Raw genomic sequence first — 16800 nt, 5'->3', positions numbered from 1 at the left:
GTGTGTGTGTGTGTGTGTGTGTGTGTGTGTGTGTGTGTGTGTGTGTGTACCTGAATCCCTTGTCTTTGAACTGAGTGATGTAGAACTGCAGAGCAGTCTCACTGAGGATAGAACTCCTGGGTATCTCCTCTGGTAGTCCTACAAACAGACCACCTACACACACACACGCACACGCACACACACACACACACACACACACACACACACACACACACACACACACACACACACACACACACACACACACACACACACAAGTGCTGTGTAGTCTGCAGTGTGAAGATTAAATGCAGTAATGTACTTTGTAGCACAAGATTCACAGTACAAATTTGTCAATCCAGTCCTTATCTTCCAACCAGAATGTTAGTTTAGCACATGGAACCCCATAGGTCAACCCTTCAGTCCCAACCCTCCAACCAGAATGTTACTTTGACTTCCTGTCTGACTCACCTCTGGCACAAACTCCAGCAGTGTTGATAGTAGGAACATTATCCTGGAGAACAACACATTTTTACATTTACATTTTAGTCATTTAGCAGACGCTCTTATCCAGAGCGACTTACAGTTAGTGAGTGCATACATTATTTTTTAATACTGGCCCCCCGTGGGAATCAAACCCACAACCCTGGCGTTGCAAACGCCATGCTCTACCAACAGAGATACATTTCCTTAAGTGTCTGTCTGTGTCTGTCTGTCTGTGTCTGTCTGTCTGTCTGTCTGTCTGTCTGTCTGTCTGTCTGTCTGTGTGTGTGTGTGTGTGTGTCACCTTATCTCCACTGCCATAGAAGAAGATCTTGAAGGTCCTTGCCAGGTCTTTCTCCAGCTCAGCCTCTCCTACACCCTGTAGATGAGTTACATAAGGAAAGGTCTCTCCTACAGTACATCCTGTAGATGAGTTATATAAGGAAAGGTCTCTCCTACAGTACATCCTGTAGATGAGTTACATAAGGAAAGGTCTCTCCTACAGTACATCCTGTAGATGAGTTACATAAGGAAAGGTCTCTCCTACAGTACATCCTGTAGATGAGTTACATAAGGAAAGGTCTCTCCTACAGTACATCCTGTAGATGAGTTACATAAGGAAAGGTCTCTCCTACAGTACATCCTGTAGATGAGTTACATAAGGAAAGGTCTCTCCTACAGTACATCCTGTAGATGAGTTCCATAAGGAAAGGTCTCTCCTACAGTACATCCTGTAGATGAGTTACATAAGGAAAGGTCTCTCCTACAGTACATCCTGTAGATGAGTTACATAAGGAAAGGTCTCTCCTACAGTACATCCTGTAGATGAGTTACATAAGGAAAGGTCTCTCCTACAGTACATCCTGTAGATGAGTTATATAAGGAAAGGTCTCTCCTACAGTACATCTTGTAGATGAGTTACATAAGGAAAGGTCTCTCCTACAGTACATCCTGTAGATGAGTTACATAAGGAAAGGTCTCTCCTACAGTACATCCTGTAGATGAGTTACATAAGGAAAGGTCTCTCCTACAGTACATCCTGTAGATGAGTTACATAAGGAAAGGTCTCTCCTACAGTACATCCTGTAGATGAGTTCCATAAGGAAAGGTCTCTCCTACAGTACATCCTGTAGATGAGTTACATAAGGAAAGGTCTCTCCTACAGTACATCCTGTAGATGAGTTACATAAGGAAAGGTCTCTCCTACAGTACATCCTGTAGATGATTTACATAAGGAAAGGTCTCTCCTACAGTACATCCTGTAGATTAGTTATATAAGGAAAGGTCTCTCCTACAGTACATCCTGTAGATGAGTTACATAAGGAAAGGTCTCTCCTACAGTACATCCTGTAGATGAGTTATATAAGGAAAGGTCTCTCCTACAGTACATCCTGTAGATGAGTTACATAAGGAAAGGTCTCTCCTACAGTACATCCTGTAGATGAGTTACATAAGGAAAGGTCTCTCCTACAGTACATCCTGTAGATGAGTTACATAAGGAAAGGTCTCTCCTACAGTACATCCTGTAGATGAGTTACATAAGGAAAGGTCTCTCCTACAGTACATCCTGTAGATGAGTTCCATAAGGAAAGGTCTCTCCTACAGTACATCCTGTAGATGAGTTACATAAGGAAAGGTCTCTCCTACAGTACATCCTGTAGATGAGTTATATAAGGAATGTTTGCATTTAATTTCTAATGTCAAACAACAATACGCTTGGAAAATGGAGATGTTGTAGAATGTCAAAAAGTAAATATTGATGGAGACACTTTGCTGCTTTGGAGACACTGCCGTGCTTGCTAGTAAAACGATTTAGGGAGGTCAATTAACAGTAGATAAGTTAATTTTTTCACCTCATAGTTAGCCAAGATAATTAGCTAGCCAGCAATTTTTTTTTTTACAGTTGGTTAGCAATTGCTGCTACGCTATTTTAATAGCTAGTTTTGTTTATATTTCATAATGTGAGACGCAAGCATGCGTATTAACTTTCTATGCCTATTACAAACATGACTACAGCTAACTACAAGGGACAGTCTGAGGCGGCATTGATTAATCGCCCCCAAGCAATCAGTTATCAAAAACTTGAGATGTGCTGGTCACACTCTCTCTCTCTCTCTCTCTCTCTCTCTCTCTCTCTCTCTCTCTCTCTCTCTCTCTCTCTCTCTCTCTCTCTCTCTCTCTCTCTCTCTCTCTCTCTCTCTCTCTCTCTCTCTCTCTCTCTCTCTCTCTCTCTCTCTCTCTCTCTCTCTCACACACACACACACACACACACACACACACACTCTCTCTCTCTCTTACGGGTTTCTGGAAGTAGAGTTGGTAGTCAAAGATGGGCACAGTCTTCATGAACTCCATTGGATCCTTGGAGGGGTCCACAGGGAACAGAGGGGTGTTCAGAGAAGCTACCGCTCTGCACAAACACACACAATAAGGGTTTAATTCCTTAAATTAACTTGTGTGTGTACAGTGCATCTGGAAAGTATTCAGACCCCCTTCCCTTTTTTCACATTTTGTTACATTACAGCCTTATTCTAAAATTGATTAAATAAATGTTTGTTCCTCATCGATCTACACACAATACCCCATAATGACAAATGTTTGCACATTTATTTAAAATTTAAAAACAAAAAATACCTTATTTACATAAGTATTCAGACCCTTTACTATTAGACTACTATGCATCCTGTTTCCATTGATCATCCTTGAGATGTTTCTACAACTTGATTGGAGTCCACCTGTGGTAAATTCAATTGATTGGACATGATTTGGAAAGGCACACACCTGTCTATATAAGGTCCCACAGTTGACAGTGCATGTCAGAGCAAAAACCAAGCCAAGAGGTCGAAGGAATTGTCCGTAGAGCGCCGAGACAGGATTGTGTTGAGGCACAGATCTGGGGAAGGGTACCAAAACATTTCTGCAGCATTGAGGGTCCCCAAGAACACAGTGGCCTCCATCATTCTTAAATGGAAGAAGTTTGGAACCACCAATTCTCTTTCTAGAGCTGGCCGCCTGACCAAACTGAGCAATCGGGGGAGAATGGCCAAGGTCAGGGAGGTGACCAAAAACCTGATGGTTACACTGACAGACCTCCAGAGTTCCTCTGTGGAGATGGGAGAACCTTCCAGAAGGACAACCATCTCTGCAGCACTCCACCAATCAGGCTTTTATGGTAGAGTGGCCAGATGGAAGCCACTCCTCAGTAAAAGGCACATGACAGCCCGCTTGGAGTTTGCCAAAAGGCACCTAAAGGACTCTCAGACCATGAGAAAAAAGATGATCTGGTCTGATGGAACCAAGATTGAACTCTTTGGCCTGAATGTCAAGCGTCACGTCTGGAGGAAACCTGCCACCATCCCTACGGTGATGTATAGTGGTGGCAGAATCATGTGGTGGGGATGTTTTTCAGCGGCAGGGACTGGGAGACTAGTCAGGATCAAGGGAAAGATGAACGGAGCAAAGTACAGAGAGATCCTTGATGAAAACCTGCTCCAGAGCACTCAGGACCTCAGACTGGGGCGAAGGTTCACCTTCCAACAGGACAACGACCCTAAGCACACAGCCAAGACAACGCAAGAGTGGCTTCGGGACAAGTCTCTGAATGTCCTTGAGTAGCCCAGCAAGAGCCCGGACTTGAATCCGATCGAACATCTCTGGAGAGACCTGAAAATAGCTGTGCAGCGACGCTCCCCAACCAACCTGACAGAGCTTGAGAGGATCTGCAGAGAAGAACGGGACAAACTCCCCAAATACAGGTGTGCCAAGCTTGTAGCATCATACCCAAGAAGACTTGAGGCTGTAATCGCTGCCAGATGTGCTTCAACAAAGTACTGAGTAAAGGGACTGAAAACTTATGTAAATGTCATATTTCAGTTTGTTATTTTTAATAGATTTGCAAAAATGTCTAAAAACCTGTTTTCACTTTGTCATTATGGGGTATTGAGTGTAGATTGACGAGGAAAAAATACAATTTAATCAATTTTAGAATAAGGTTGTAACGTAACAAAATGTGTAAAAAGTGAAGGGGTCTGAAAACTTTCAGAAGGCACCGTATGTTGGTCTGTACCTGACTCTCTCTGGATGACACTGTGCCATGTTCCAGACCACAGATCCACCCCAATCATGACCAACCAGAGTCACCTGGGGAATACCCTGAGAGAGACAGAGATTTAGAAAGAGAGAGACAGAGGAAGAGACAGTGAGAGAGACAGTGAGAGAGAGAGAGAGAGAGAGAGAGAGAGAGAGAGAGAGAGAGAGAGAGAGAGAGAGAGAGAGAGAGAGACAGAGACACAGAGACAGAGAGACAGGGAGAGAGAGAGAGACGGAGACACCGAGACACAGAGAGAGAGAGACAGAGAGAGATAGAGAGAGACAGAGACAGAGAGAGACAGAGAGAGACAGAGAGAGAGAGAGAGATAGAGACAGAGACAGAGAGAGACAGAGACAGAGACAGAGACAGAGACAGAGAGAGAGAGAGAGACAGAGAGAGAGAGAGGGAGAAAGAGAGAGAGAGAGAGAGAGAGAGAGAGAGGGGGGTGTTAAAGGAAATGTTCAACTCTTCCTGTAGCATCAGCCCGCCTTTGTAATGCCTAATCCTTCTCCCTGATAGCTTAACACACAGGGCTGATTATTAGATTAGGACCAGAGCTAGAGTAGCAGATGTTCAGACCAGGACCAGAGCTACAGACCAGGACCAGAGCTACAGACCAGGACCAGAGCTACAGACCAGAGCTACAGACCAGGACCAGAGCTACAGACCAGAGCTACAGACCAGGACCAGAGCTACAGACCAGCACCAGAGCTACAGACCAGGACCAGAGCTACAGACCAGAGCTACAGACCAGGACCAGAGCTACAGACCAGAGCTACAGACCAGGACCAGAGCTACAGATCAGGACCAGAGCTACAGACCAGGACCAGAGCTACATACCAGAGCTACAGATCAGGACCAGAGCTACAGACCAGAGCTACAGACCAGAGCTACAGACCAGGACCAGAGCTACAGACCAGGACTCACCATTTTATCCATGAACGTCACAAGATCCTAGAGATAAGAACATACAGCAAACCATTACAATCACATCAAGGAGCAAGATAATATGTTGTGTGTGTGTGTGTGTGTGTGTGTCTGTGTGTGTCTGTGTGTGTGCACGCCCCTTACCTGGCAGATCTGTTCCTGTGAGTACCCCTCTATATCTGTAGAGAGAGAGAGAGAGAGCGAAAGCGAGAGGGTGAAAGCGAGAGAGAGAGAGAGTGTTACTGAAATGTTAATAAATCAATCTGGTCTGTAATGAAGATGGTGTTATTATGTTGTATAAAGATACAGGGAGACATGGGAAACCTTGAAACTGCAGAGAACAAGATGTGTCTTCAGTCACATAACTGTAATCTCTAATGTGTCCATGTCTACAATCACATAACTGTAATCTCTAATGTGTCCATGTCTTCAGTCACATAACTGTAATCTCTAATGTGTCCATGTCTTCAGTCACATAACTGTAATCTCTAATGTGTCCATGTCTTCAGTCACATAACTGTAATCTCTAATGTGTCCACGTCTTCAGTCACATAACTGTAATCTCTAATGTGTCCATGTCTTCAGTCACATAACTGTAATCTCTAATGTGTCCATGTCTTCAGTCACATAACTGTAATCTCTAATGTGTCCATGTCTTCAGTAACATAACTATAATCTCTAATGTGTCCATGTCTTCAGTCACATAACTGTAATCTCTAATGTGTCCATGTCTTCAGTCACATAACTGTAATCTCTAATGTGTCCATGTCTTCAGTCACATAACTGTAATCTCTAATGTGTCCATGTCTTCAGTCACATAACTGTAATCTCTAATGTGTCCATGTCTTCAGTCACATAACTGTAATCTCTAATGTGTCCATGTCTTCAGTCACATAACTGTAATCTCTAATGTGTCCACGTCTTCAGTCACATAACTGTAATCTCTAATGTGTCCATGTCTTCAGTCACATAACTGTAATCTCTAATGTGTCCATGTCTTCAGTCACATAACTGTAATCTCTAATGTGTCCATGTCTTCAGTAACATAACTATAATCTCTAATGTGTCCATGTCTTCAGTCACATAACTGTAATCTCTAATGTGTCCATGTCTTCAGTCACATAACTGTAATCTCTAATGTGTCCATGTCTTCAGTCAAATAACTGTAATCTCTAATGTGTACACGTCTACAGTCATATAACTGTAATCTCTAATGTGTACACGTCTTCAGTCACATAACTGTAATCTCTAATGTGTCCATGTCTTCAGTCACATAACTTTAATCTCTAATGTGTCCATGTCTTCCGTCACATAACTGTAATCTCTAATGTGTCCATGTCTTCAGTCACATAACTGTAATCTCTAACGTGTACATGTTTTCAGTCACATAACTGTAATCTCTAACGTGTACATGTCTACAGTCACATAACTCTAAACTCTAACGTGTACACGTCTTCAGTCACATAACTGTAATCTCTAACGTGTACACGTCATCAGTCACATAACTGTAATCTCTAATGTGTCCATGTCTTCAGTCACATAACTGTAATCTCTAATGTGTCCATGTCTTCAGTCACATAACTGTAATCTCTAATGTGTCCATGTCTTCAGTCACATAACTGTAATCTCTAATGTGTACACGTCTACAGTCATATAACTGTAATCTCTAATGTGTACACGTCTTCAGTCACATAACTGTAATCTCTAATGTGTCCATGTCTTCAGTCACATAACTTTAATCTCTAATGAGTCCATGTCTTCAGTCACACAACTGTAATCTCTAATGTGTCCATGTCTTCAGTCACATAACTGTAATCTCTAATGTGTCAATGTCTTCAGTCACATAACTGTAATCTCTAATGTGTCCATGTCTTCAGTCACATAACTTTAATCTCTAATGTGTCCATGTCTTCAGTCACATAACTGTAATCTCTAATGTGTCCATGTCTTCAGTAACATAACTGTAATCTCTAATGTGTCCATGTCTTCAGTCACATAACTGTAATCTCTAATGTGTACATGTTTTCAGTCACATAACTGTAATCGCTAACGTGTACATGTCTACAGTCACATAACTCTAAACTCTAACGTGTACACGTCTTCAGTCACATAACTGTAATCTCTAACGTGTCCACGTCTTCAGTCACATAACTGTAATCTCTAACGTGTACACGTCATCAGTCACATAACTGAAATCTCTAATGTGCACATGTCTACAGTCATATAACTGTAATCTCTAATGTGTACATGTCTTCAGTCACATAACTGTAATCTCTAATGTGTCCATGTCTTCAGTCACATAACTGTAATCTTTAATGTGTCCATGTCTTCAGTCACATAACTTTAATCTCTAATGTGTCCATGTCTTAAGTCACATAACAGTAATCTCTAATGTGTCCATGTCTTCAGTCACATAACTGTAATCTCTAATGTGTCCATGTCTTCAGTCAGATAACTGTAATCTCTAACGTGTACATGTTTTCAGTCACATAACTGTAATCTCTAACGTGTACATGTCTACAGTCACATAACTCTAAACTCTAACGTATACACGTCTTCAGTCACATAACTGTAATCTCTAACGCGTACACGTCATCAGTCACATAACTGAAATCTCTAATGTGCACATGTCTACAGTCACATAACTGTAATCTATAATGTGTACACGTCTTCAGTCACATAACTGTAATCTCTAATGTTTACACGTCTTCAGTCACATAACTGTAATCTCTAATGTGCACATGTCTACAGTCACATAACTGTAATCTATAATGTGTACATGTCTTCAGTCACATAACTGTAATCTCTAATGTGTACACGTCTTCAGTCACATAACTGTAATCTATAATGTGTACACGTCTTCAGTCACATAACTGTAATCTCTAATGTGTACACGTCTTCAGTTACATAACTGTAATCTATAATGTGTACATGTCTTCAGTCACATAACTGTAATCTCTAATGTGTACACGTCTTCAGTTACATAACTGTAATCTCTAATGTGTCCATGTCTTCAGTCACATAACTGTAATCTCTAATGTGCACACGTCTTCAGTCACATAACTGTAATCTCTAATGTGCACATCTACAGTCACATAACTGTAATCTCTAATGTGTACACGTCTTCAGTCACATAACTGTAATCTCTAATGTGTACATGTCTTCAGTCACATAACTGTAATCTCTAATGTGTACACGTTTTCAGTCACATAACTGTAATCTCTAATGTGTACATGTATTCAGTCACATAACTGTAATCGCTAATGTGCACGTCTACAGTCACATAACTGTAATCTCTAATGTGTACACGTCTTCAGTCACATAACTGTAATCTATAATGTGTACACGTCTTCAGTGTCATAACTGTAATCTCTAATGTGTCCATGTCTTCAGTCACATAACTGTAATCTCTAATGTGCACGTCTACAGTCACATAACTGTAATCTCGAATGTGTCCATGTCTTCAGTCACATAACTGTAATCTCTAATGTGTACAAATTTTCAGTCACATAACTGTAATCTCTAATGTGTACATGTCTTCAGTCACATAACAGTAATCTATAATGTGTACACTTCTTCAGTGTCATAACTGTAATCTATAATGTGTACATGTCTTCAGTCACATAACTGTAATCTATAATGTGTACATGTCTTCAGTCACATAACTGTAATCTCTAATGTGTACATGTCTTCAGTCACATAACTATAATCTCTAATGTGTTCACATCTTCAGTCACATAACTGTAATATCTAATGTGTGCACGTCCTCAGTCACATAACTGTAATCTCTAATGTGTACACATCTTCAGTCACATAACTGTAATCTCTAATGTGTCCATGTCTTCAGTCACATAACTGTAATCTCTAATGTGTACACGTCTTCAGTTACATAACTGTAATCTCTAATGTGTCCATGTCTTCAGTCACATAACTGTAATCTCTAATGTGCACATGTCTTCAGTCACATAACTGTAATCTCTAATGTGCACGTCTACAGTCACATAACTGTAATCTCTAATGTGTACACGTCTTCAGTCACATAACTGTAATCTCTAATGTGTACATGTCTTCAATCACATAACTATAATGTCTAATGTGTTCACGTCTTCAGTCACATAACTATAATCTCTAATGTGTTCACGTCTTCAGTCACATAACTGTAATCTCTAATGTGTCCATGTCTTCAGTCACATAACTGTAATCGCTAATGTGCACGTCTACAGTCACATAACTGTAATCTCTAATGTGTCCATGTCTTCAGTCACATAACTGTAATCTCTAATGTGTACACGTTTTCAGTCACATAACTGTAATCTCTAATGTGTCCATGTCTTCAGTCACATAACTGTAATTTCTAATGTGTACACGTTTTCAGTCACATAACTGTAATCTCTAATGTGTACATGTCTTCAGTCACATACACTACATGGCCAACAGTATGTGGACAACACAAGCTCACAGAACGGGACTGCCGAGTGCTGAAGCACATACAGTGAGGGAAAAAAGTATTTGATCCCCTGCTGATTTTGTACGTTTGGCCACTGACAAAGAAATTATCAGTCTATCATTTTAATGGTAGATTTATTTGAACAGTGAGAGACAGAATAACAACAACAAAATCCAGAAAAATGCATGTCAAAAATGTTATAAATTGATTTGCATTTTAATGAGGGAAATAAGTATTTGACCCCCTCTCAATCAGAAAGATTTCTGGCTCCCAGGTGTCTTTTATACAGGTAACGACCTGAGATTAGGAGCACACTCTTAAAAGGAGTGCTCCTAATCTCAGTTTGTTACCTGTATAAAAGACACCTGTCCACAGAAGCAATCAATCAATCAGATTCCAAACACAGCCAAGACCAAAGAGCTCTCCAAGGATGTCAGGGACATGATTGTAGACCTACACAAGGCTGGAATGGGCTACAAGACCATCGCCAAGCAGCTAGGTGAGAAGGTGACAACAGTTGGTGCGATTATTAGCAAATGGAAGAAACACAAAAGAACTGTCAATCTCCCTCGGCCTGGGGCTCCATGCAAGATCTCACCTCGTGGAGCTGCAATGATCATAAGAACGGTGAGGAATCAGCCCAGAACTACACGGGAGGATCTTGTCAATGATCTCAAGGCAGCTGGGACCATAGTCACCAAGAAAACAATTGGTAACACACTACGCCGTGAAGGACTGAAATCCTGCAGCGCCCGCAAGGTCTCCCTGCTCAAGAAAGCACATATACAGGGCCGTCTGAAGTTTGCTAATGAACATCTGAATGATTCAGAGGAGAACTGGGTGAAAGTGTTGTGATCAGATGAGACCAAAATCGAGCTCTTTGGCATCAACTCAACTCGCCGTGTTTGGAGGAGGAGGAATGCTGCCTATGACCCCAAGAACACCATCCACACCGTCAAACATGGAGGTGGAAACATTATGCTTTGGGGGTGTTATCTGCTAAGGGGACAGGACAACTTCACTGCATCACAGGGACGATGGACGGGGCCATGTACGGTCAATTCTTGGGTGAGAACCTCCTTCCCTCAGCCAGGGCATTGAAAATGGGTCGTGGATGGGTATTCCAGCATGACAATGACCCAAAACACACGGCCAAGGCAACAAAGAAGTGGCTCTGGATTTTTTTATTATTATTCTGTCTCTCACAGTTCAAATAAACCTACCATTAAAATTATAGACTGATCATATCTTTGTCAGTGGGCAAACGTACAAAATCAGCAGGGGATCAAATACTATTTTCCCCTCACTGTAGTGCGTAAAAGTCGTCTGTCCTCGGTTGCAACACTCACTTCCGAGTTCCTCTGGAAGCAATGTCAGCACAAGAACTGTTCGTCAGGAGCTTCATGAAATGGGTTTCCATGGTCGAGCAGCTGCACACAAGCCTAAGATCACCATGCGCAATGCCAAGCGTCGGCTGGAGTTGTGTAATGCTCGCTGTCATTGGACTCTGGAGCAGTGAAAATGCGTTCTCTGGAGTGATGAATCACGCTTCACCATTTGGCAGTCCGATGGACGAATCTGGGTTTGGTGGATGCCAGGAGAACGCTACCTGTCCCAATGCATAGTGCCCACTGTAAAGTCTGGTGGAGGAGAAATAATGGTCTGGGTCTGTTTTTCGTGATTTGGGCCCCTTAGTTCCAGTGAAGGGAAATCTTAACGCTACAGCATACAATTACATTCTAGACGATTCTGTGCTTCCAAATTTGTGGCAACAGTTTGGGGAAGGCCCTTTTCCTGATTCAGCATGACAATGCCCCCGTGCACAAAGCGAGGTCCATACAGAAATGGTTTGTCGAGTTCGGTGTGGAAGAACTTGACTGGCCTGCACAGAGCCCTGACCTCAACCCCGTCGAACACCTTTGGGATGAATTGGAATGCCGACTGCGAGCCAGGGCCTAATCACCTAACATCAGTGCCCGACCTCACTAATGCTCTTGTGGCTGAATGGAAGCAAGTCCCCGCAGCAATGTTTCAACATCTGATGGAAAGCCTTCCCAGAAGAGTGGAGTCTGATATAGCATTAAAAAGGGGGACCAACTGTTGGACAAGCAGCTGTCCATATACTTTTGGTCATGTAGTGTAACTGGAAAGATGGAAGGTATAAATTAATATAAATGAGAAGGAAGTGGTGAACACACAGCACTTGGTCAATGTCAACACACACACACACACACACACACACACACACACACACACACACACACACACACACACACTAACCTGGTGGAGCCGTAGACTCTCCATAGCCCTTCATGTCCAGAGATAACACTCTAAACCCTGCATCAGCTAGAGCTGGGATCTGACAGACAGAGATATAGAGAGACAAACAGACCCCACATAACCCCAGGACAGCAACACAATTAGACCCAACCAAATCATGAGAAAACAAAAACAACAGAGCAAACTAGAATGCTATTTGGCCCTAAACAGAGAGTACACAGTGGCAGAATACCTGACCACTGTGACTGACCCAAAATTCAATAAATCTTTGACTTTGTACAGACTCAGTGAGCATAGCCTTGCTATTGAGAAAGGCCGCCGTAGGCAGACCTGGCTCTCAAGAGAAGACAGGCTATGTGCACATTGTCCACAAAATGAGGTAGAAACTGAGCTGCACCTCCTAACCTCCTGCCAAATGTATGACCATATTAGAGACACATATTTCCCTCAGATTACACAGACCCACAAAGAATTCGAAAACAAATCCAATTTTGTTAAACTCCCATATATTTTGGGTGAAATACCAGTGTGCCATCACAGCAGCTAGATTTGTGACCTGTTGCCACAAGAAAAGGGCAACCAGTGAAGAACAAACACCATTGTAAATACAACCCATATTTATGTTTATTTTCCCTTTTGTACTTTAACTATTTGTACATTGCTACATATTATGAAATAATTTAACATTTTAAATGTCTTTATTCTGTTAAAACTTTCTGTAATGTTTACTAATGTTTCCCTTGTCTATTTCCCTTTTGTTTATGATCTATTTAATTTGCTTTGGCAACGTAAACATATGTTTCCCATGCCAATAAAGCCCCTTAAATTGAAATTGAGAGAGAGAGAGAGAGACAGAGAGAGAGAGAGAGAGAGAGAGAGAGAGAGAGAGAGAGGGAGTGTGTGTGAGTAGTATGTGTGTGTTTACCTGATATCTCCAGGAATACCAGCTCTCAGGGAAGCCATGACACAGCATGACTGGAGGCCCCGCCCCCATCTCCACAAAGTGCAGCTTTACACCGGGCTAGAGACGGAGACGGAGACGGAGACGGAGAGGAGAGGAGAGGAGAAGAGAGAGAATTTACAAAAACAGAGCAAACTAGAATGCTATTTGGCCCTAAACAGAGAGTACACAGTGGCAGAATACCTGACTACTGTGATTGACCCAAACTTAAGGAAATCTTTGACTATGTACAGACTCAGTGAGCATAGCCTTGCTATTGAGAAAGGCAGCCGAAGGCAGACAGGCTATGTGCACACTGCACACAAAATGAGGTGGAAACTGAGCTGCATTTCCTAACTTCCTGTCAAATGTATGACCATATTAGAGACACATACTTCCCTCAGATTACACAGAGAGAGACAGAGAGACAGAGAGAGAGAGAGAGAGAGAGAGAGAGAGAGAGAGAGAGAGAGAGAGAGAGAGAGAGAGACAGAGAGAGACACAGAGAGAGAGAGAGGGTTGAACATGGTTGAATAAGCTTCAAAACCACTGTGTCATCATGTACACACTTTCTTCTACATACAGCATTGTCTGCACTGTGTGTGTGTGTGGGGGTGGGGGGTTGTCACCTTGATGGTGACATATCCATGAGAAACTTCTTCTGGGTTGCAAGAGGCTGGGTAGCTTTCCCCTGTTACCACCTGGAACACACACATACTAAATCAAAACAGGAGATTGGAATACTGCAGCTAGCGATTGTATCGGCGAGTCGGTGACAACAAATTTGGCAGCTGATTACTGCAAAATAATTGTCACCTACTCACAGACATTGTCACGGACAATAGAAGCTCCAACATGTTGGTGTGTGGGTGTGTGTGTGTTACCTGTACTCCAGTGAAGGTCTCTACTTGTTTCAGAGCTTCAGGCAGGTTCTTCACCAGAACAGCTGTCATACCTACTGCCTCTGCTGCTCCCACCCCCTCCTCATCATCAGCCAACCACAGAGCCTGAAGTATAGACTGACAGGTCAGTTGTCCACTTACAACAAGAGAGAAAATAGGAGAGGAGAGGAGAGGAGAGGAGAGGAGAGGAGAGGAGAGGAGAGGAGAGGAGAGGAGAGGAGAGGAGAGGAGAGGAGAGGAGAGGAGAGGAGAGGAGAGGAGAGGAGAGGAGAGAGAAGAGAGAAGAGAGAATAGAGAAGAGAGAAGAGAGAAGAGAGAATAGAGAGAGAGAGAGAAGAGAAAAGAGAGAAGAGAGAAGAGAGAGAGAGAGACAGAGACAGAGACAGAGAGACAGAGAGAGAGAAAGAGAGAAGAGAGAATAGAGAATAGAGAATATAAATAGAAATAGAGAACAGAGAACAGAGCATCAGAGGGAAGGGAGAGAGAGGAGGAGGAAGATAATGTTTCTAAGAACTACCAAAGAAGTCTGAACTACGACACATAACTTTCTGTTGTTAATTAAAATCAAATGTATTGGTCACATACACATGGTTAGCAGATGTTATTGCGAGTGTAGCGAAATGTTTGTGCTTCTAGTTCCGACAGCGCAGCAACATCTAGCAAGTAATAGCTAACAGTTCCACAACAAATACCTAATACACACAAATCTAAGTAAAGGAATGGAATAAGAATATATAAATATATGGATGAGCAATGTCATTGTCAGAGACAATAGCTGAGAGCGACTCTACACAGGAAGGTCAGATTTGGTTTCTAGGGCCGTGTGCAGACAGAGCTTTGTGAAGGGATGGGTGTGGGTGGTTTTAGGAATGTAACAGCATCTACAACTTCGATGATTTCATGTTTTCCATGGAAGCTCCAAGCAGTGACTCCAAGACATTGATATCAGTTGTTGTTGCTAACATGATCAAAGATAATAAGATAATGTATGTGCACACATTTAATTTGACTCTTTAATAAAGTTATAATATGTGCTATGATCTGCAGAACAGCCTTTATAGACAGACAGGTCACCTCTACCTCATGTTCCTTCCATGGAAATTCTTGCATCACCTTGTATGACAAGTGACAAGTGATGACAAGTCAGATTGTGTGTGTGTGTGTGTGTCTGTGTGTGTGTGTGTGTGTGTGTGTGTGTGTGTGTGTGCATTTGTCCCAGTGTGTGTGAACCTGTTTAGGAGTTACTCCCAGCTGTGTGAGAGCGGAGGTGAACAGGTCGGTCTCTGGGACCCTGAGGCCGGTACGACAGGACTGTAGCACCACATCAAAATGGCTGCCCAGCAGAGAGAGGAGCCGGCCAGAGCTATCTCCACACCCACCGTCATCCACCCACTGGTTGGCCAACACACCTGTCAATAACCCTGACAGGAAACACAAGGAGGCACGATATGGAATGTGACCTTAGAATGTACAAGGGTGGACTCTGTGTTTCAGATGTGTGTGTTTGTTTGTGTGTGTGTGTGTTACCTTGTCTGCGGTGTTTCAGATGTGTGTGTGTGTTTGTGTGTGTGTGTGTGTTACCTTGTCTGCGGAGCGTTGCTACGGTCTGCAGAATGTGTGTGTTGATCGTGGCCGAGTCTCTGACTTCCTCCAACAGGCTCTTAACAGAGAACCCAGCAGGAAGACTGACCTTCTGGTCGGACGCTGCACTCACACACTCTGCATCAAGCTCTGGGATCATCTACACACACACACACACACACACACACACACACACACAATCTGACTTGACATCACTTGTCACTTGTCATACAAGGTGATGCGATAATTTCCATGGAAAGAACATTTCAAATCAAATCAAATTTTATTGGCCACATGCGCCGAATACAACAGGTGCAGACATTACAGTGAAATGCTTACTTACAGCCCTTAACCAACAGTGCATTTATTTTTAATAAGTAAAATAAAACAACAACAAAAAAGTGTTGAGAAAAAAAGAGCAGAAGTAAAATAAAATAACAGTAGGGAGGCTATATATATACAGGGGGGTACCGGTGCAGAGTCAATGTGCCGGGGTGCACCGGCTAGTTGAGGTAGTTGAAGTAATATGTACATGTGGGTAGAGTTAAAGTGACTATGCATAAATAATTAACAGAGTAGCAGCAGCATAAAAAGATGGGGTGGGGGGGGCAGTGTAAATAGTCTGGGTAGCCATGATTAGCTGTTCAGGAGTCTTATGGCTTGGGGGTAGAAGCTGTTGAGAAGTCTTTTGGACCTAGACTTGGCACTCCGGTACCGCTTGCCGTGCGGTAGCAGAGAGAACAGTCTATAACCAGGGTGGCTGGAGTCTTTGACAATTTTGAGGGCCTTCCTCTGACACCGCCTGGTATAGAGGTCCTGGATGGCAGGAAGCCATCCAGGACCTCTATAGAAGGCACATTTCAATAGAAGGCACATTTCAATAGAAGGTACATTTCCGTGGATTATAATATAGGCTATATTATTTATGTTTGTACCAGTTCTAGGGGTCATTGAGGAAACAATTATCAAGATCTTGAACTTTTGGAGTTAACAGCTTGGTAACTGAGTTCTGACCATGTTAGTGGTTTGAACTTGACGTTATTTGTCTGTGTAAGCTACCTGTGTGTGTGTGTGTGTGTGTGTGTAACTAACCTGAGAGAGTGTGAGTTTACCCCTCTCTGCGCGTTGCATGGCGCTGTCCTCGTTTCTCACCAACTTCTCCAGAAAACCA

General features: G+C 42.6%; 1 protein-coding gene across 1 annotated transcript in view; it reads right to left on the bottom strand.

Annotated features, from left to right (window-relative positions):
• ephx2 (epoxide hydrolase 2, cytoplasmic) overlaps positions 1 to 16800 on the bottom strand; it is a 30977-nt gene that overhangs the window by 9001 nt on the left and 5176 nt on the right. The window contains exons 2-15 of the mRNA XM_084182555.1: positions 16722 to 16800; positions 15630 to 15789; positions 15279 to 15469; positions 14031 to 14153; positions 13776 to 13847; positions 13132 to 13227; positions 12207 to 12285; positions 5624 to 5658; positions 5480 to 5506; positions 4529 to 4614; positions 2761 to 2872; positions 767 to 841; positions 451 to 493; positions 51 to 153 (exon numbers count right to left, since the gene is read on the bottom strand). Coding sequence (XP_084038681.1) covers positions 51 to 153; positions 451 to 493; positions 767 to 841; positions 2761 to 2872; positions 4529 to 4614; positions 5480 to 5506; positions 5624 to 5658; positions 12207 to 12285; positions 13132 to 13227; positions 13776 to 13847; positions 14031 to 14153; positions 15279 to 15469; positions 15630 to 15789; positions 16722 to 16800 — 1281 coding nt within the window. The remainder of the gene's footprint in view (positions 1 to 50; positions 154 to 450; positions 494 to 766; positions 842 to 2760; positions 2873 to 4528; positions 4615 to 5479; positions 5507 to 5623; positions 5659 to 12206; positions 12286 to 13131; positions 13228 to 13775; positions 13848 to 14030; positions 14154 to 15278; positions 15470 to 15629; positions 15790 to 16721) is intronic.

Source organism: Coregonus lavaretus (genome assembly GCF_964263955.1).
Source record: "Coregonus lavaretus genome assembly, chromosome: 18".
NCBI lineage: Eukaryota > Metazoa > Chordata > Actinopteri > Salmoniformes > Salmonidae > Coregonus > Coregonus lavaretus.
This window is presented reverse-complemented; position numbering and strand designations above follow the sequence as displayed.